Raw genomic sequence first — 22,361 nt, 5'->3', positions numbered from 1 at the left:
AAAGGCCTGAAGTTTTCCTCAAAGTTAACTCAGAAAATCAAGTGTTTTGGTAGAAAAAGCAGCTCTTCCTGAACTGCATAGTTTAAAATCATAACAGAAATTCCCTATTATGTGAGAAAGTTTTTAAATATCAGAGGATCAAGAGTCTGCCCATCTCAGTTATACCAGACTACATGAAAGGATTCCCATCTTGTGATTTTCCTAAAGCCTTAAACCAAAGCAGTAAAGACGTGGGGAGACTTACAGGCGTAAGTCTGATTGTTATTGCATAACTATGTAATCAACTTTCCCATAACCTCCAGTTTGGTAACTACCGCCAGCTCAACACAACACTTCCCAGCCCTTTAGTAAGAGGGTGAAGTTGATATATTTGAAATATTACCACAATAACTACAGCTTTCCACAAAGTGCTCGTTGGGAGGCTGATGCTGTTACATACACAGAGGTAGCTCAGATTTCATTAACCTCTTGGTTTTGTGCAGATTTTTGTTCTGTTGTTCTGAGTGCCTCACAAAGTCATGTTTACAGCCCATTTAAATCACTGACAAGAGCAATGTTGCTGAAGTAAAGAGCCAAATGTTTCCTGGGAATAAGTGACCCATTTTGGGAGAGCAGCAGGGGAGGAGGGCTCAGGAAACACTCTACCATTAACGACTATACTAAAATAAACCTCCTCTCCAAATTTTGTAACAATTCTTTTAATAAGTTTTCTGGCAAGGGGCTGGAATATATTATCATTCTTTGTTCCTGTGCCAATCGCATTAACTCCTGCAACCAGCTTAGCTCAAACAATTGAGTCACTACAACTGTTTACAGTACTCATTTAATGTACGTAAGTTTCAAGTGTACCCTGTAGTTTTAGCTTCTCAGCAACCTAAATCTGCTTCAAAGAAATGATCCAAAAAGGAAGACAAATTTACACAAAGATGTCTTAACCCAATTAACTTGAAGTCAAAATTTATTTCTGTAGTAAAACACCAGCTTTTTTTCCCAGCCTGTGTCACAATGTTTATTGCGTACTAAAGCTGAGAAAAATGATGTGTAACTAGGAAACAGAGCCTGTGTATTCGTCCGTCCTTATCGGTCATCCAAACAGGCCGAAAAAATATTAAACTGTGACCTATGTGAAATATAAACCTTTATTTGGGGGCAAGACAGTGAGGGTGGAATGATGAGATCAGTATTTTCCATTCAACAAGCACATTTCCCAACTTTCTAGAATGAGTCTCTGAGGACAGCCAAAAGCTTTCAACATATTTCAAATGATCTCATACTGTAACCCTGAAAAATAAGGCACTTGATAACAATTTCACATCTTAAAATCCATTTTAGAGAACTGGCAACTAAAAGCAATAATAATTTTAAGACCTAGACATGTTCACAGATAAGCTGTCGGTAGAATCCTTGAGCTAAAAGCAGATACACAACAAACACCAGCCAACCAGAGTTATTCCCCATCAGCTCAACAGCCTTAACTGTGTGACAACACTCGCCTGAAACCTTTCTGCTTATTCGGCCAGTGCTGAGTTACAACTCCAAGTGTTGCAACTCTCAACACCTCTCCTTCTTTGAGAGATAAAAGAAACCTGCTTAAAATTCAACAGAATTTTCAGGGAATGCACTCACATAAACAGCGAGCTTGCATTCCAAGTTGTAGGCATCACTTATTCAAAAAGATCACCAGAAAGTGCCGATACAGCTTTTGTCTTCATCCAACCTGGCAGCAGAAAAGTGCCGTTAGGGATACAATTTCTTTGCCCCCACAACCAGCTGCTCTCACGCAATCCCAGTGAAATCTTGCCTTGATATAGAAACAAACCACATAGTTTCACTTTCTTATTTCTGTAACTGTGCCAGAATGAATTATCTTAATGATAAAGATGTGGATTTACCTATCAAAGGACTGTTCAAAGTGGCTGCACTTTTCATGGGGACTAAGAAAAGAGTGGACTAATAAAGCATTGCATGTCAATTTGTCCATCTGTGACCATCAGCAACCCAGGGCAAGATGCTGAACCTGACTCAGTGCCCAAGTCTAAAACGATCTTCTACAGCGACAAGACAAAGGGCTGCAAAATTCTGAGGCATCAGAGGGACACAGAAACCACAAGACAGTTTCAAACAGAAGGGAACTTCCTGGCCACGCATTAGACAACGGGTGTCCTTACAGCAGCACTACTGGCACGATGCAGAAAGTCCATCTGCCAGGAGCAGATTTAGGATCACTTTCTCCAAAAGACCATGTTTTAATATTTGCATCTTATAGTAAATCACTGTGTTGTCTCCTACCTTCGACACAGAGCTTGCTTATTTCACAGTACAGTGTGATTTAACTTCTTCCTAAGAAAGCTGCTGGAGCAATGCCTGATTTGAGAAATAACATTTCACAAGGAATGTAGACTGACTATAATTAATTCCTACAGATGGAGAGGCTAATTAACCAGAATCCAACTAATAACTCAGTTGGATTTAATCCATACACTGAACTGGCAACATGCAGAAAAGAGAAAGCAGTGGAGGGTGCAAGGGTATATTTGGGGAAGAAATCACACATGACAGGCACTTTCCAAGTGGTTTACAGGCAGTTTAAATGTTGCCCAGTCACTCCCAACCCTTGGTCTCATCTACTTGGTCTCATCGCCTCCACAGGCTGCCTTTCTGCTCTCTCTCTCAAGCTGTGTCTTTCCTGCATACACAATGCAAAAATTCCTTGGCTATTTCAGTTTAAAGATTAAAATGCCCAACATTCACATACACACCCCATAGTTGTTAACAAAACCAACCTTCTGCAAATTTTGCATATCACTGTTATTGAATGTCCTTATGCATCAAATCCAGCAACAGAACATGAAAGGGAAGGAAGTTTTCTCAGTAACACCATTTTTATTGCCAAGTTCCATTTACAAAGAAAGGTCTCTTGTTCATTCTTGCCCAGGTTTGCAATAGCCATGACACTTGATCAATGCCACCAAATACAGACTTAGCTATAGAAATCTGGATTTCAGAAACACACACCAATATTTTCTAATTTCACTCCCTTGCCAGACACTTATTTACAGTTTTCTTTAAATTAACATAAGATACTGTCACATTTACTCCAAATATCTAACATAACTTACATTAAATAATTCATACTTATTGCCTGTGAAAGAAATTTCAGAATTAAATTCTGTTGTGTTTGGGCTTTTTTCCATGTTCAGGACTTTTTTTTTTCTCCAAATGAAGTACATTTAAGACACAACTTTGTTGAAATCCATTTCATAGGAGGACAGTCCTTCATGTTCATTAAACGCTTTAAGTAGTGTTTAAATCCCAGATACATTCATTCTTCTAGAAAAATACATTTCCCCCTCTTTGCACTTAAAACAATCAAACTTACAAAACAGCTCAAAATGAAGTAAACAGTTTGCAACATAAATACCAACATACCTATTCACAAGTGGAGATGCTTAAACTTATCCTTGACAGTTTAAAAGGCTTCCAGCAGGTCCCCAGGAGCTGTAGCAATCTATTATTCAGTGCTATTGCTGGCCAAAAAAACAACTCCTAGAAGTTCTGAGAGTCGATAAATTTGGATACTTGAATCTATTCTCCATCCTTTCCAAAATTATGTTCGTGTTCATTGTAAATATAATATTTCTGCCACAGCCCTTAAATACACCCAAACACAAAATCTCAGACCGTCTCATACACACCTAAGTGATCTGATTGCAATTACCATGTCAAACTCAGTGTAGTATGAGCACCCAGGACCAAAACCAATGGAGAACAGGATGAAAAAACACCACCTCATGTACCTTAAGATTAAGATCTTAAAAGAATCCTGGGAACCCTCTATACTAGTCTGAAGCTTATTGAACTCCAGCTTTTATCATCAAGTATTCTTAGTCATTACCTGCTTCTTAAGACCTTTTTAGTTATTTTATTTTTAATAAACGCATTCCACACATTATGCTAACAAGACAGTCACAATAATGACTCAAGTTTTTCCTTTTCATACTAAGAACAAATGAATTCAAGTTAGCAAAACAATAAAACACATACTGCCACAGTGCACATTTATTAGACGAGCAAAATTTAGCTTTACGTTTATAATACATTAACAAACATAAAAATACATGTTTTATAACACCTTGCAGAAGAAATGAAATCCAAGCAATGCGCAAATCTAAAAATTTTGGGAGATCAAAATATGGAAAATTCTGTACAAATGTAATATAAAAATACATTTCCATATGAAAGAACCTTCTGTTTGAGCCTCAGTCCAGAACTGCATGTCCCATGTCTTTGTTGCTGCTCCAAAATTCCTGAGCAGCAGGAAAAAACCCCAAGCGCTTCCCCCTCCCGCCCCCTAAAAACATCCCACCCTAGCGAGCCCTGCTTGGATCACCACCTGCTTTCCAGAAGCCAATAGGAGCCAGTAAGAGTTATTCTATTTGTTTCTAATTCATGCTGCAAATGAGAGTAAGTCAGGAAGAGAATTTTCAACATATATTTAGATGCCTAACATTAGGTTGCCTGAAAAGTACAAGACTCATCAAAGAGACACCATCTTTGAGGCAAAATGCCTTGATCTCACTGATGCCCCATCTGATGTCTCTGTGCACATCTCAGGTTCAGCTATAGGACTAATGAACCTGCTTTCCTACATGACAGTTGCCCGTGCAATGTTCTTTTAAATGCAACTTCCCGTTAACTTTAGCTGGTTAGTGAAGACAACAGCAGAATGTTTAGCATGGAGGGATTGTTTTGAAGAGTATTATGTGCAGGTGAGAGAAACTATTAACTGGTTATTCTGTAGTTATTTACCTGTAACACGTGCCATGGGAAGAGTGACTGATCACACTACAGCAGCGACAGCACCATGCGATTCAAGTGTTTACTTTGGTGAAGTGGCTTCACACACTGAGAGTTTGACCTTCTTGTCTGAGAGCTTACCTATGTTGTCAAGCATACAGTTTTAAATCCAATTTACTGCTGTAAAATGACACTCAATTGCGGGGCAATTACTGAATTCCTAGATTGCTTAAAGTAATCATCCCAGACCACCTGCATTAAGTGTGGAAGTTCTAAGTCACTCAAGTCTTACTGCTTAATTAGGAAAAAAAAAAAAAAAAGTCACAGTAATTTCAATTCTAAAGATTGCTGGCTTTGCTATAAACAAAATACTTTAACCATTGGTTTTAAAATTCTACACACAATAATACTTCAAATCCACACAGGAACATTATTTCTCCCTGTATTCTGTCTCTATTGGGTTCATATGAATCACTGGACATTGACTTCAACTCTGAATACTGACCTAGATTTGAGTCTTAAATTCTGGATACAGAATAAGAGGTTTTAAATGTCACATACCTGTCCTTTCGTAACAATATTGCAAAACAATAAATGAATCCTGGAAGACATTCCCAATTTTTCCTCACCAAGTGACTTCAAAGGAAATTCCAACTGTTGTAAAGCGATGAATGTTGAGGAGCTCCTTTAACAGGTGTCATTTTATACCTTTGTTTTAAAAAAAAGCTCAGCTTAAAGGAAGATAAATCAGAATTTTAGTTTCTCATGATTTAGTATTGGAGAATAGAAATGAGCTCAGTCCTTGTATTGTATATCATCATGATTTCACACACAAAATACAGCTTTTAGTTTTGTATTAATATATGTGACCACATTTCTAATGAATTTGGTTTAATCCACTCAGCTTGTAAAATGAAAAGCAGGAAGCTTAACCTTTGGTTTGTTTCTGTATCAAAGAGTTTCTGCAAATCAATTACTTTTTGCACCCAAGTTTTACACTGCAAGCATTACCTCTCTGGTGAAGCTGACATTAGAACTGGGCACTAACGTTTCCTCCCTCCACTTTTGACCAAATTACCAAGTGGCTGCTGCTGTTACTCTCTTCACAAATTAAAAGCTGGGTCTTGTCCACTGTTGCACACTGGATGACAGAAAAGCAAAGGGGACCAGCAAGAAGCAGGGAGACCTAACAGTGAAGACAATACATAGTTCTATTAACCAAGTAATAGGTTGGTAAAATTTGATAAAATGAGCTATGTGGACTATAAAATAGCAAAGTAACATTCAGTATGCCTTGGCTTCTCTTCTCAAAAGAAAGAGAATAATAGAACTGTTTCATGTTGACAGAATCTGGCTGAAGATAGGCATGGCCTCTACAAACACACTGAGAATTTAGCATCTCTCCAAAATGTTGGCATTTTGCTCTGGAACACTGTTATATTTATTTTAGGGTGATTCTACCTCCCTCTGCATTGTTACACTGAAGTAGTGAGCCTTTTACACAGTCAGGTGTTCAGCTGCTGCTCTTATCTGCAACTTGGTATTTGGATTTGGTTAAAAAGAATGATGTTACACTGACTCACATCAATTTTTGTTTAGAAAAAAATTACATTTGTGGCTGATGTGCTGATACTTTCTTGGTTGAATTTCCTTTTTACAGTGAAAGGGGGATAAGGAAACAGCCCTTGAGTTTTTCTGATAAAGGAAAGACAGATACGATACTCTTCAAGGAACTGTAGATGAGTAACACTGAACTTGCAGAGATAAAAGACTGTCGATGACAGATTATTTCAGCATCTCCAAAGCTTCTGCATTCTGAAGTCTCCTAATGCAGCATGAAGCACAGTCCAATTTTAGGCACATATACCTTCATATCAGAAGCAAACAAATCAAAATCAATTGCTTCTGTGGCATAAGCATTCAGAGATTCAGAATGGTCTGTACCAGTTGTAGCATTTATATAACAACACATCAGCAGCAGAGCTGGTGCAGGCAGAGCACCAGCTCCCAGTGTCAGTTCATCTTTGCAGAGAATGTTTAATAGAACTGCTAAGATATCCCACCTTTCCACACCAGCAAGGCTCTGCCAGCAGCACACTCGACATTAGACCTGGTCTTCTGTTCTCCTAATACCAGTATCTATCTCAGCCATTTCCTGTGAAGCTCTCAGTAAATCTCACTGGTCATGAGATTTCAAAACCACTCAAAGGCACCGAAAAGCACAAAGTCACCTTTTTTTTCCCCTGTCCCAATTCTTGTGAAGTACAGCCCCAGGGTGAGATTATACATACTCATTAAAAAGACTCCTTGTGCATGGCCCTACTCTTGCTATAACTGAATTTGAAATTAGATTAATAAAGATAAATGTTTTCCTATATAAAATTAATTCTCTTTAAGGGTGGCATTTTGTGTAATCTAGGTTAACAGTTAAGGTTAACAACTAAGATAAAATGCTTTCAAATTAAATAAGGCATCATTTTTATAGTTATCTTCAGAATATTACAGGGGTACAGTGTAAGGGTGCAACACGCTAGAGGAAGACTAGACTGCCATCAGTTCAGCTGGTATAATTTTATGTGGTACTTATGCCCAAATTACCACTTGAATCCCACGCTTGTTCAGGTGGACGTACATCTGCTGCAACAGTGACCGCTGTGTAAACTCACCCCAAGGATACGAGCAAAAAAAAAGGCAGGCTCTTAGACCAGCAATGCCAACTTCTCATCCATATCCATAGCAGTGCTGAAGACACCTAACTCTCAGAATTAATGTAGAGTTTAAGCCAGTCTGGAATGGTCAGAAAACTGCATGCATAAGCTAATGAGGGAAGAAAAAAAGTGCTGGTGTTCAACTGCAGACACCTCGTATACACATTTTAAAGATTATGTTATTACGTGAAGGAAAAGATGGAAAAAGTGAGCAAAGTTATACTTGTGGATTAGGCAATTGCATATGTAACATTTGAAATCACTTCAAGTATTTCATCTGATAGCCAAGAAGAGGTAAAAGCTTTTCAGATTCACCTACTTGATATGAAATCAATGTTAGTAGAGATAGAAAGAGGAAACATTGCACCGACGACTGAAATCACAAGACCAAGTACAGTAAATAGCAGTCTTCAATCTTTGAGAGCCAGAAAGCACTCCATGTTATGAGCAGACCAAGAAGGACATTCTGCTCATTTTACTATTAATTTAAATTAACACACATGGAAATTGACGTGACACCTTAAGTTCCATTCGTGTTAAATTACATATCAAATCAGCAAGGAACATTTCAGACTTTAATCAACACTCTTCCACTACTTTCTGTCAACTTGGTATCAGATCTAGGAAGCAAAGTAAGGCAGGCACAAGCTCAGGATCACTTTTCTGTAGTAATGTTGCTTAACTGTGATACTATCCCAGATAGGAAAAAAACTACACAATACCTTTCCTTTTGAGTTTCAGACTTGAAAAGGAATTATCAGTTAGATGTGGTGACCTCCTTCCTACATGAAGATGAACATTTTAAAAACCTCTTTACAGTAAAACTGCTTCCATCTCCTCCTAGAAGCCGTCCTTCAGTACAAAGGAAGTGCAACAATTTGACTGTCAGAAGTGAACAAACAGCCTATAGCAATCTCTTAAAATATTTCACATTCCTCTGTAGCTGGTTAACCAACGACTAAAGTAGTCTCAAAAATCCCTTATGTTAATTCGAACAAGCATTTGTCATTAAATTTCACGCTTTTACCTTTTAAAAAGCTTTTTGACATATATCTGGCTTTGAATCAAACCTTGAAATAAATATTACACATGGAAAAGACAATACTGAAGTCTGGAGTTCTCCAAAGACAACACTGGAAGTGGCCAAGCCTGCTGGTATCATGCAGACCTCCAAAAGATGAATGAGATTGGGATTAAAAAAACAAAAACCAAACAAACCCAACCAAACTGAAAAACACACCATGTCTCAAATGGAAATGCTATCTCTCTACTACAGTATATATTTTTTTCTGATCAATGGTATGTCTCCAGTTTCAGAGAAGTAATGATACAATATCCTGAAGCCAGGTATCCAAAAATGTCTTCACTTTGCCATAATACTGCAGACCTTTTACAATTAACTTAGTTCCTGCAGCTGAAACTCTATAACAGAAAGAAAGCAGGTGCTCTGAAATACTTCCATGTTCTTCATAACACAAATTGGTAGGAAACAACCAGTTCAGATCCAAAAGTTGGTTTGTTTGTTTGTTTTTCTTGTCTAGTTTAAAGATGCTGAGCATCTGATGTTTGCTCTAAAAGCTGCCCACATTCTCTTTTGGCAGTGAGGCTCTTTTGCAGACCAGATAGCCTCGCTGGCTTCACGAATTATCTGGACTCCCAAAGAAAAAACAAGGAAGAATATGGTTGCATTTGCTTCACTGTTCAGCACAGCCTGCAGGTTGGCTTTAATCAGAACATTCTTCCTCTACCTCTTTTACCTTGGAAACGTCAGCTTCAGATTGCAAAGACGATGGGGGAATGCAGCTGAAAGTTCGAATGCTGTGTGGATCAACCGGTGGCACCAGGGTAAGTGACTCCACACTTAGTGCATCTGTATTGTCATCTGTTATTAAGGATATCGTGGGCTGCTGTGCAGGAATCAGGCTGGGAGACAGGTTTGCCGTTTCTATGTCATTGGTTTTTACAGCATTCTTGCTAGACTTTGAGACAGCTGGAAGAGTTTCATCAGTCAACATCGTCTGACCAGAAATGGTCATCTGAGGCTGCTCCAGAGCTGATGCATCATCTAATAAAAGAAAACACCAAGAAACAATCAATATTCAACTTAGTATGTACATTAAGCCTAACAGTATACTATTATTTACGAATATTGAAGAATAACTGGGTGGAAAATGCAGTTCTGTCAAGCACTATGCTTACATATTCACTTTTTAGTAATAGGAAATAAACCAAAATATTATGAAGGCATAACATCAAATGCCAGCAAGAATCTGTTTAAATTAGGAACTAGAAAATTTTGCACAGTATTAGAATATCCAGCAATACCAGAAATATTCCTAGAGAGAGGAAATTGAGGGAAAGAATAAGCAACCCTTTCCAGTATTTAGTATAAACTGAATAGCCACCCCATACCAGGAAGCTCTTTAGAAATGTTATTTAAAAAAAAGACAGAACCCCTCTGTAACCAGTTCTCCCAAGAGGTGGCTTGTTTCTTACAAAAATTTGGAAGTCATTCTCTCATGTCATTCTTCAGATTCACACTGAAGTGACACCCCGATCACAGAAAGCAGAATTATGAAAGAAAAGGAAGGGGAATAATGTGCTTTCTGTAACTGAAAGGTGCTGCCATTTTACACAGGCTTGTGTTATGTGACTTTTTTTTTCTGTGTGCTGTTAAGCATGGAGCATACAACACAGATAAAACTGGCAATAAGCATTACATGCCACAGAAAACTGATATGCTACGACACCTTCCCACACAATGAAAAACTCTTCAAGGCTCTTTGCACGTTCCTTTCCCCCTTCAATCCCAGCTAACTGCTCATTTGGCTCAGGACAGTGAACGGAGGGGAGCAGGCAATACAGCCTTAAATGAGCAAGTATGCCCAGAAAAGTCAGGTTTTTTTTATTTTCAGACTAGGGTAATAGATGCCATTAAAGTAACAGGTATCCAGCTTCAAGACAGACCATTTTTAGACTCTTGTAAGAAACAGCATGTGTTCAAGTGTACAGGCATCTGCAGAAAACTCTACAAGGCAATGTAGTGAATACAGAAGCTAAGAATTAGATTCTGGCTTTAATACACAGTGACCTTAAAAATATTTCCGTTTCAATAGGGTTCCAATTAATCCTGTAAAAGAACAGAAAGCATGAACATAAGGCAGGGGAAAAAAAAAAAAAAAGAAAAACAAAAACAAAGCTGAGAATGGAATGGATATCGGTATCGGTGGGATAACAGTAAGATTATTGGGTTTTTTACCTTTCTGGTAAGATAACCCCAAACAATGGTGTATGCTCACTTCAAAAAACCACTCAGTTTTACTTTTTGCTAAAGCTTCTTGCTTTACTATAAACAACATGTAACAATTGTAAAAAAGCCTCCTTTAAAGTACAAGGGACATCACTTGTTATTTTTGAAAAATAAAGACAGATTCAAAGTAACTGCAGATTGTTCTTTTTAGCTGCTAAGAAGCTTTAGTGAGAATGTAGTGATTGATAACAGAGGAAGTGATGCAAGACTTGAATGGAAAACGAACTGTTCAAAACGCTGAAGTAAAGCCTCGTTTCTCTGAATTCCAAGATAAACACTAACACTTAAGTGTGCAGAAACAAGCGAGTCTCTTTGCGGTGATTTTCCTTTCTGAATTTATAAAATCTTTAAAGAATAGCAAACATCATTTGCCAAGATTATTTTTTATCCTAATTACGGTATGAATAGTCACCAAAATTCAGGACTCAGAAACCTGAGACATTCTGGTAAGTACTATCGAGCAATGGCATTCTGCTCAGGAATGTTATAAACAGCACGTTTCTATTCCAGATCTGCTATTTCACTTCTGATCCTGCAGTTAATTTCTTGAATCACTCCTCCAAACAAAATACTAATATGTTTCCTCAATGAAATTTACTGAAATCATGACAGACATACTTATTCTTTAGTTATGCTGTATTGTCCCTAAGTCTTTCCACATAGGATCTAAATTAATGCTATAGTGACTCCCTTCTTAATGCCACAAAGGAAACGAAAGCATTTGAAAATTGTCTCAAAATAAAAAGAAAAAAAAAAAAAGTATCTGCAGTCCAAATTTTCTATCCAAAAGTCTTAAAAACATTCAGAAAAATAGATAAAAATATCAAAAAATGTTAGCAGGACATACTCTGTCCAGTATTTTAGCTGCAGTATTTATACAGAATACAAAATTGGGGCTCTTCTATGCCTCCCACTTTTATTTGCTATAGATAGTAATAAGCCTCTCTCTTCTGCTTTCCACATTTCATTAGATAATGTGAGAGCTTCACTTCTGTTCCTTGGTTACTGTATGTACAGGTTTCTGTAGCCCAGAACAGCAGCACTGCCAAAATGAGCAGGTACCCACAAACTGTGGCTGGTCCCTGCAGAGGCAGAAAGCAAACGCCAGGACGCAAAGCGTGGGGAAGGAAGAATTGTTACTGTTGTCCGGAAAAGGTCAACAGCTGTCACTACTATTTTGCAATGTGTTATTCCTTCTGGACTAATACTTAAGTAAAAATCTTACTCTTCAGTCCCAGCTATAAACTACGGCTCTGAGAGTTATACTTACATCTTTATGACCAAGCTCTCCCATCCAAAGGCTACTTGAGGTGTATTTGGTATGTAAGAGGCATTCTTGATGTAAAAGTATCATCCTCTTGATGTAAAAAGTTTTTGCGTGTAACACCTCCCAGCTAATTGAATACATGGCTTCAGGACAATAATTCGTTATAAAATATTTGAGGCTCAAGATTTCAAAGCCTTTTGAAGTCATACTCAATTCAGAGAAGGATCCAAGTAGATAAGTACATATTTATGTATGATCTGAATTATTAAAGCCTCTGAAACGGGAATAAACAATTGGCTAAATAAAGGAGCCTAGCTGGAAAAAAAAAAAAAAGAAGCTCAAGAAGGGATTATTACCAGAATATCTGTCTCTAAAATCCACGTAGGTACCAAGCTCTTCATTCAAGAGTTTCTAGGCACCCAGTATGTTTAGAGATCAAATTCTCTACCTATTACCTGGAACTTCTGTATGGCACATAAAAATACTAACCGGCTTTAAAAAGCCCAAACTCCTAGCACTTGGTTCTAGTTTGACTTTTGGATAGAAAGAGCAAAAATAAATGTAATTTTACCAGTACATCAGATTATAAATTCAGCAGTCACTAAGATATGCTCTACCCCTAAGTATCAAGAATTATAATATAATTTGGCATTTCTATTCACCTCTCCCCAACCCCCACGTACTAAAACAATAGCGTTCTGGCAAAAAAATATAAGCCAAATCTGCAACAAAACCAGGGAGAGTGAAGGCATTTTCTTAAAAGAGTTGTGATGTTAACATTTAGTTCTAACAAACACCCACATACCCCCAATTTAAGTACTAAACAAGGTTTGAATAGAGGGTGCCATTTTGCAAGTTTCTGAGTACTATGACCTCTCTCTCTGGTTGCAGTGGCTTCAGCAATCTTGGATGCTTTTCAGCACTTTTATAACGCTACCAAGATGATCTTTACAGAAAAAAAATCTTAAGCAAATCACTCAACTTCCATTATATTAACTTGTGTTAAGGATGGTCATTAGTGAAAGAAGATAGACAAGAACAGGAAAAGGAAAGAAAGAATATTATCCATAGAGCAGTGTCCCAAACTGTACAGCAACAAACCATGTAAGGGTAACAGAAATAGAAATAACAGGACATTAAGTGAAATGATGCAAAGTAAATCTATAAAGATGAAAAAGGGTGCTTATATAATATTAACAGAGTAAAATATCTTAATGCCTTGACAGTAAAAGCAAGAAATTGATTAGATACAAGTTAAAACAGGTTATAAAAATAAGAAGGTAGTCTGAAGCATATTTTCAGCTTTTTTGTATCTGCTTCCCCTCCTCAGGCAACTAAACAGTCCACAAAACCATCTGCCTCAGGTTGGTGATCATGGAAATATTAAGCTTGTGCCATCACAGAGTCCAAGGACAGTCTTATGCTGAATGCTTGTCCATTTTACCCAAGTAAGAAAAAGGTTTCTTGCCACTAGCCAAGGACCTGCATTACTGTCCATTCAGGAGCCTGTGCTTGCTAAATTCCACTACAGCCACGGCTGCCCCTGTGCAAATGAAGACATAGCTGCTTTGAAGCTGGAGGCTTGATAGCAGAATTTCGATCTTTGGCAAAAGAGCCAATAAATATGGGAGAAACTGCAGCTAAGGCTTTCAGAAACAGCTAATTATTGCTTTACACTTCTCCCCGAAAAAACAGTAGAGACAAACATTTATGGTGCTTTCTTCAGTTTCCTACCTCACTGTCATTGCTGTCAGCATGGAAACCAAGTACGTTCTATGAACTGTTACGGGCTTTTGAAAGCTTATGGAGGAACCTGCCTGAATTGATATTGCGCGAGTTTCTGTTGCAGCTGCTGCTTGAAGACCTAAACCCAGTGTCCACCGTGACTGTCAGCCTCCGACAGACTAAACACCCGCCGACGTCCTTTCCTGCCAGACCTTACTAGAGGCAAACACAGCGATATATCATATGAAGGCTTTAACAATGAAACAAGGAAGGGAAACTGGAATGAAGACAAAGGATAAATGTTAGAGTAGCAACAGGAATAAGTGACAAGGACACATCCATAACTGCTGGTATCTTGAATACAATTTGACACCATACCAAGTTTGGGAAGTACTTCTGAAGCTGGAAGTATTAATTCTCTAGAAATAAGTGAGTTTAACTGATTTTCGTTTTGTGCTTTTACCTACCTGGAAATGTTCATAATGCAGTTTGGACTACGTCTGGCAATACCAACAGCACTCACACTGAAGAGGGACTGGCAGGCATTTATTTGCGTTACAATCCACTCATATGCTTTAGAAGTCTTGAGAGAAGCTATTTATCACAAATCCCGGTAACACGAAATTATTCTGATCTCCACTGGCCATAAATTATAAGATGTGCACTACTTTGCACGTGACAATACTTCAGACCATTCAGCCCTACTATTCTGTGATATGAAACTAATATATTAGATTCGGTCTCTAATAAAGCCAATCAGAGTGTTTTAAAAGATAGCAGCAGTTCAGATGATGATGCTCGGTGCATAGAAAGTTTCTAGAAAAGAAACTTTCTAGAAACAAAAATACTTTCTCACCTAGTCAGAAATTTCTTGCATCATAGAACAGGAGAGACCAAACCACATTTCCATTACTGACTACAGAGGGAAGAGACAGGGATGGTTTCAGTAAGATGGCAAGCACTGCTCTTACAGGCTCTCCAGCCTTGATTAATCAACCTCTCCTTGAAATATATACATTTTATTTTACAGACTGGAAAACAATGTATTCTCTGCAACAAGGGACAGCTCTTTGTACTTATTTTAGACCTTTTACCATCAATATTTGCCAGAAGTGTGAAATACAGCATAAGTGGCACAGCGGATCAATGCCTTCTGAAGTACTCAATATCCATTGCTTCAGTGTAAACATTTTCTTAAATATTGAAGTCAATTGCACTTTAAAGCTTAAGACAACTTAAAAAGTGATAAAATACAGGGTAGATGATGTTACACATACATAATTCTGGAAGATTGCTAACTTACAGTAAGAGACCTTCTTTATCTTAATCCTTGACATACATAAACACTTTAGCGAAGTGCACAGTTCCAGCAAGTGTAACCAAGAAGCTGTATTCTAAGCTCAGAATCTTCATGATTCAAAATATGCCTAGCAAGAGAACATTTTTACCTTATGCATAGCAACACTTCAAATGGATATGTTAATTAAACAAACAAACATGTAAATGCAAAGAAAAAAATCCAACCTGACAGCAGCATTTGCAGAATCTGATAACTGCTTTTTGTCTTGTGGGGGATTCCACTTACTTTCTGGGATGACTTCTGCTCTTCCAATTTTAAGGAACAGAGATCTTGTAAAGGGCTAAGCTTAATTCCCAGATACTGCAAATGGGGCAGTTACTGGGCTTTTAAATATCTGAGCCATGAAGTATAGTGACAATTATGTGGTAGGATAGCTTATGAACTCAGGAATCATAAGAGTTTCTTTTATTCATGACAACGCAGTTAATGTAACTATTGTTCCCTTACAGTGCCTGCAACATGCACAGCAGCTGTATGATTTTATGTAAATTCAGTTCATCTCCCTCCTCACACTGAAATACTGTGAGATTGATGCAGGCAGGAGAGATGGCAAGTAAAGTATCTTTAGAAAACACCAAATTAAAATAATTTTGTTTCCCTGTGATGCATTCTTGAAAGCTCTTTTATTTTACTTAATAGATGCTTTATCTTGTAACATTGTTTTCTTTCAACTATTATGTAATTTGTCTTCATTTGTTCTCATCTATCACTGTTTCATGCAAAAGTCAGTGTGTATGTTCCAAAACTTACTTCTGAAACAACTCTGTGAAGATTTCAAGTACCATCTCAGATACATTAAACTCTGAACAGTTTATTATCTGTCAACAGACAGTAGCTTAGGTAACTATAATCACAAGTTTACAGTAGAAACAGCTGTGGTGGTTCAAGACGCTGCTCTTAAGGAAGGTAGTTGAGGTAGTTTCCTTGAAGTCCACACACACATCTCCCCTTTACCTTGCCTGGTCTTCTTGACCGAAGATCCTGAGAAACCTGGCATGTTCTTCAGGGCCAACAGCCTGAGCAGTTGTCAGAATAAAGAGGAAACAGGGAAGGAGACAGGGACAGAGAGTGTGTACATGTGCTCATGTGAGTGTGTTTAAAATGGAATGGGAAACGAGAAGGGAGATTCAAATGTGACAAATGGTGGCAGCATTCAAGTGCTGCCTTGGGGCATAAAACAGATCTTGGGAACTGCTACTTGTTACTTCCTCCTTGAAGGAGCCACTTCACAGCACTGAAGGTTCCTCTTCTGCTTCATGGCAAACTAAGACAGTTTACTCTCAATTGTTGTCTTATGCTGAAGGGGGTGAATATCAACACTTGTTCCATAACTCAGCTCAGTGGTCAGTAAGACCTGATCCAACACAGCCAGTGGTCAAGATGCTATCACCTATTTCAGCCGTGCACCTGCTGTTCGTGCAGAAGCCTATGGAGCAGCTATCTGGACATACCAAACAGAAAACCTCTTTCATGGTCATGCTCCTGGCAACAGTTTCCACTACAGCTCACAATTACATATAAATACTATACAAGGGAGAACATTCATTACAGTAAACTGGTCAAAACAGTTAATGCAGAAACATTGTTCCCAGCAATAGACAACAGTACTGGTCTGACACTGAAGATCAGCAAAAAGTGTCAACAAAGCTCCCTGGGCTGGAGAAACCCCCCGCCATGTCCCCACTCCACAAAGGCCCAGATCCAGGGTTTTCAGAATCCTCTCTAGTCTATACTAAGGACCTTGAGACACTGTCAGCCACTCAGCTATAGCTACTTAAAACATTTTATTCATTATTGGCTGCAACTGTATTAGCAGTTTGGTTCAGACCCATAAAGCAGCCTTGAAGAACAGATTGCATATTAAAAAAAAAAATCCAATTTTTATTCTGGAATTACACATACTGCAGGAATATTTTGACTATACGTTAGTTTCTTAATAATAGGGACTTTTTAATCCAGAGTCTACATGTTAGAATGCTTTACATACCATTCATGAACTCCAAAACCAGCCTTTGCTGACCCTTTCCAGCAATATTTCCTGCAGGGACAGTCACTTTGGACACATAACTTACATTGATCTCCTGACACTGTTCAGTGAAACCTACAAAACACTAAATGCCTAACAAAAATTCCCTCATTCCCTGTAGGACTGCAGAAGAGCTCAGATCTACATGAGGCTTCCTAATCAAAGCAAAATCATAGAATCATAGAAAGGGGAACCAGAACAACCATTTCAAGGAGTCATTGGAAGTGACTGTTAAAATGAGGGGGCTGTTTGAAAAGGTGTTGAGAATCAAGTTACCTCTATTGTTTTATAACCAAAATGAGGACAGTAGGTCAGTTCCAGCATGAAAGCATCTCAGTATGCACCCTTCAGGACTTACTTCTTGTTTAGTCTCCAGCTTGAGGCTTTCCCTCACACACAGATTGCCCTCAGAACAAACACCATTACAAGATTGTCTACAAATACTACACAAAAAAGGAGGAATGAAGGTGTTCTAACGCAACAAGAAGTCTCAGCATAAACATACCCACTAAAAAGACTGACCAACACAAACACATGGTGGCCACATTTGTTACAGTTATACTGTCAGTCTATTTATATGGCAGCTTCTGCTGCACCAGTGCAACAGCCTCCTCAAATGTGGTCTTCAGCCAGAAGAGTGCTCTTGCAAAAGCTTTACAATATTAGCATCCTAAATAACTATTTTCAAATACTCCATACTTGGCCTACTGTTACAAAGTAACATGAGTGTCAGATAAACATACAAACCTAAACATCATCCACTTCAAAAAAGATCATGTGCAGATCAACTTATCCACTGTAGTGAAAGGCTGGCAGTTTGCATCACAAATTTATGTAAAGCAATACTTCAGTTTAAAAAGCAATAACAAAAACACAACAAAAAACAAACAACATTTTAAATTGTATGTGCTACAAGACAAGTCAGACAAGCAGAACATTATTTTGACAGCACTTAAAAATCCCTGCTGAAAGATACTAAGTATCTATTAGTGTTCCAAAAAGCTGAAGAGATCATTAAAATTTGAACCACAATTTACTTTCATTGGTTTAGTTGAAAATTCCAAGTGATCTAAAAACAAAGTCCTACTTGTTTTAATCTAATAACATAGTAAATTAAATTTTACAATAAACTACTCTACCTCCCTTAGCGCCAAGGCTGAAAATTGTGATTTAATACCTGATGGGCTCTGTGCAACCGAAGGAGTGGATGTTGAGCTTGCAGTCACTGAATCACAGCGTCCTGTGCTCCCACTGCCACTGGAAGGTGATGGGGATGAGAGTGGTGATGGGTGGTGTTGATTTATACACTGGGCTACAGCAAAGCCTACAAAACAACGAAGTTGATAAGTTCATTATTAGCCTGGAAGAGTTAACCTACATAAACAAATTGAGGAACGGTAAGAGCAAATATTGCATCAAAGCGATGTTAATTTTGTGTAGGTACTCAGAGGATGCACCCTCTCTCCCAGCTTCATCTTGGAAGCCTGAAAATCTGCATGCACCTTACTGAAAACATGCTACAAATGCTCATCGACAAACAAGAAAGTGGAGGGTAAGGGATTCAAAACTTTTTAAAACTTAGAGCTTATACACAGTCAAAACATGTCAAAACTCTTCCGTTTTTGATATAATCAAGAAATTCACAGGTCACAGACCTTAACATGATAAGGAAAATGGTTAAATCATAAGTGAACAAAACGACCCTGAGATGGAAGGCCTGCACTACATTTTTTTGCAGAGATAAAAACTTCAGAAAACTCTAATCAGTCTAATGCTGGAACTGGATTCCATCCTCCTTCTCACAAGTCAAACTTTTCCCTAGTCTCGAGACTGGAAAGGTCTATACAGTGTCTGACAGCACTTTTAAACTAATCCTTCTTCTGGCTTTCAGTCTACTATTTCCTCAAATTCTTTACATTGTAGCATCCTTCTCTTTCCTAACACAATCTTGCACTCTCTCCTCCCTCTGCAACCCCTTGCTTCAGTCTTTGACATGCCTAAAAAGAAACCCCAAACAAACCATCTTCCTTTTAGCTCCCTCCCTCCTCACATCCCACTCATGTACTTTCTCTTTCAAGATGCAACTTCATAAAGTACCGAGGACCTGCAACACAAGGAAATCCATTGCAAGTACACAATTTGGGAAAGAAGCACAAGGAAGGAATTAAAATCCCTGGTTTCTCAAACCCAGCATCTCAGAATTGAATAATCCGAGACTGGGGTACCATGAATATTTAATTTCACTGCTTTAGTCAAGATGAGAAGCCCTTGAGTACACAGGACCTACATCATGCGTTCACTGCGTGAGACTACACTGAATCAGAAACAATATTTATTCTGTGTGTGTTGTGCCAAATATTTTGTGCAGAAGTATGCTATGAGCCAAAAGACAACTGACATTTACTCTTTAGGTGACTCGTGAATGTGCTATTTTGCCGTACAGTCACATCCTACAGAAACTGTTGATCCCCACAGGTCGAAGACCCAGCTGTGGGATGACCTGCTAACTCACTTGTGATTAGACTGTTTGAACAAGTCAGGATATCTCTCTGAGATTAAAACCAGGAAGCTGCCCTTTACTGTATCTTTCAATTAACCACAGTTTTCCCTCTTTGCTCTGATTTTTCAGCTGAATTTTTAACTTACAGTTTCCACAATTTTGCTGTTATAGAATTCAATGATTTGATCTTGAACTGCATTGGTATTATAAAAATGCAGAAAAATTAAAAGCTTCAAGGTCTGGAATCTACTAGCATAGCAGCATTCTACTGCTAGAACACTGTAGAATTTACAACATGCTGTGAAAGAAAAGTTCATGAACTGCCTTTCCCACACAAGCCCACGTGGAGACAACTACCATGGCATTGTTCGTTCTTGCTCCATCTCTTTCTCTAGAAGATTACACCCCTCTTGTGGTTCTCACTTTCCTCACAACGACATGCCTGTAGCAATTCCTCAATTTTATTAGCAAGGCTTTCCTCTGGCAGACATTCTCCTACCACTTGGCAGCTTTTAGTCATCTCTCCAGGTTCTGGTAGCAAGCAGCTTTTCAGAAGTTGAAAACCTTCCTACAGCAAAAGAAGTATGTTCAATCTGGGCTGTAAATCAGGAGATGCACACAACTGGGTTGCTCTGCAGTCCTTCTCACGCTCCCATGGGCAAGCATCTATGTGAAAGTTTCCTTTGGATTGGCAGTCCCCTGAATTATTGAAGGTAGTTGCAACAAGCACTACAAAACACCTAACTATACTTACTATGTGTTGCCTTCGCTGCACAGTTAACACTGAAAAGGTAAGTATCTGTCAATCATGTCTGAGAGCAAGCAAACGCACCACACGATTCTTTACTCTTTTGTATGGGGAATCTCCCACGGCACTGGGCGGCTGATTCACTCATTACGGAGAATCTCCTGTACGGGGAATTTGCTGGTGCCACGCAGCAGGCAGCCACGCAAAACCCAATTTACATGGCTTACGAGAAGCCTATGGAAGCTTTAAACACAGACATGACAAGTCAGAAAATGCTGTCAGGAACAACATAAACTGAAAGGTTGTGTTACCAGGAAAAAAACAGAATGGATAAGGAAAGGAAGACACAGAAAAAAGCTGACAAATATAAATCCTGTTAATAATCTGACTTAATCTGCAGTCCCACCTCTTATCCTCTGCCTCCCATGCACATACTCAAGAACTAGACTCAAATCCACTTGCAGAAACACAATGAACCTGATTTGCCTTAGTACTTGCATCATAGTTTTAGATGGGTGAATGCCACTTTTACCAAGCTTTTATTTTAAATTACATTTATTATGTCTAAAATGAACACCCACCACTTGAAAGAATTAAAGAACCACCATGGCAGGAGACATCTATTTCAATTAAAAACAAAATAGTTTGGTAAGGAGCTAATTATTCCATAAATGTAAATGCTTCCACGTATTTTATTTTGGAAACCAAACTGATTGATCCTTTAGAATAATTTAGATAAGTTAAACAGAGGTTACACACAGTGACGCCTGATAGTCTGCAAAAAGTTAACCACAAACTAAAGTACATCAAACCTGAAGGACTTCGATAGCACTTGGGGCCACTGACACATATAGTTTTTAATACAGCAAATGGGCATTAGGTTTCTCATACATACTTCATACTTTGAAATACTAGTTAGTATGAGAAACAAGGAATAATCAATGGACTTATGACCACAGAAGTGAGGCAAAGTCATCTGGTAAAGTGAATGAAACTTATTTTTGGAACAGTTACTAAAGCCATCGGCAAAGAAGCGCCTACATCAATGTATTTTGTTTTCCTTACAGCGTTGGAAAAAGCTGCACCCATCTAAGACATTTTATATCCACAAAATGTTTGCATGTCAAGGGAGGAGAAATCTTCTATCTTCACCAGAATAGTGGAAAGAGTAGAAAAAGTACTGCCAAGAAAACAGACGTACAAAACAAATCAGTCACTTGGAACTCTGTTGCCAGCAGGTACTACAACTTGAAGCAGCTTTGAAAAATGGATTAATTGACATTTTCAGGTATCCACACTTGGCAGACAATGCCAATATGTGATGACCGCAGCTGTACCCACAGTTCTCATCAATTTAGTACACTCGACAGACCAGTTCCAAGGCCAGTGGTCAGGGGACTTCAATCTTTGCCATGGCTGGTTCTCTTTATGCCTCACCAGCACATCCTCACTGTGAGTGACACTTTGTTGAGATGACATTTATTTTGACTGTACTTTAATGCACAAAGGAACTCTAATATTAAAGTATGCTGCATTTTTTCCAGAGAAATCCTTTCAACAGGTTGAAGGAAATGAGAATGGTAACTGTAGTTCCACTGGCACAGAGAGACCTAAAGTATATGTCAGTGCTGCAACACAACACTTGAGAATTCTCGGTTCCAGAATGTGCTATTTTGAAGTGCTGTTTTGTTTTTTTTTTTTTTTACTGAAAATAATCCTTGTATATAGTAAACTCCCCAAATAGTAACAAAGATTTTTTTCAAAGCTGTTTCTTATTAAAATAAAATTAAAAATCTAACTAGCAGGCCTGCATATTTAACTCAGTTTGAAGAGCACCTTTCATTTCGTGCACACAAGCAGTAACTCACATTACATAAATCAAGTTAGTTGTATCTGGTGTAATCTTAGTGCTGTCAAACT

General features: G+C 38.3%; 1 protein-coding gene across 6 annotated transcripts in view; it reads right to left on the bottom strand.

Annotated features, from left to right (window-relative positions):
• The window catches only part of CLEC16A (C-type lectin domain containing 16A), an 84,838-nt gene that overhangs the window by 6,327 nt on the left and 56,150 nt on the right, over positions 1–22,361 (bottom strand). For 2 of the 6 annotated variants that reach the window (XM_082064736.1, XM_082064739.1), the window contains 3 exons: positions 18,371–18,517; positions 13,900–14,019; positions 2,860–9,570 (listed from right to left, as the gene is read on the bottom strand). In XM_082064736.1, the coding sequence (XP_081920862.1) occupies positions 9,230–9,570; positions 13,900–14,019; positions 18,371–18,517 (608 nt within the window). In that variant the 3' untranslated portion in view covers positions 2,860–9,229. Of the gene's footprint in view, positions 1–2,859; positions 9,571–13,899; positions 14,024–18,370; positions 18,518–22,361 lie in introns of those variants that run through there. The other 4 variants (XM_082064737.1, XM_082064740.1, XM_082064738.1 and 1 more) reach the window with 4 other exon arrangements.

This window comes from Streptopelia decaocto, assembly GCF_964273445.1.
Source record: "Streptopelia decaocto genome assembly, chromosome: 13".
Lineage (NCBI taxonomy): Eukaryota > Metazoa > Chordata > Aves > Columbiformes > Columbidae > Streptopelia > Streptopelia decaocto.
Note: the sequence above shows the minus strand (reverse complement) of the source record. Positions and strands in the feature narration are given on the sequence as shown.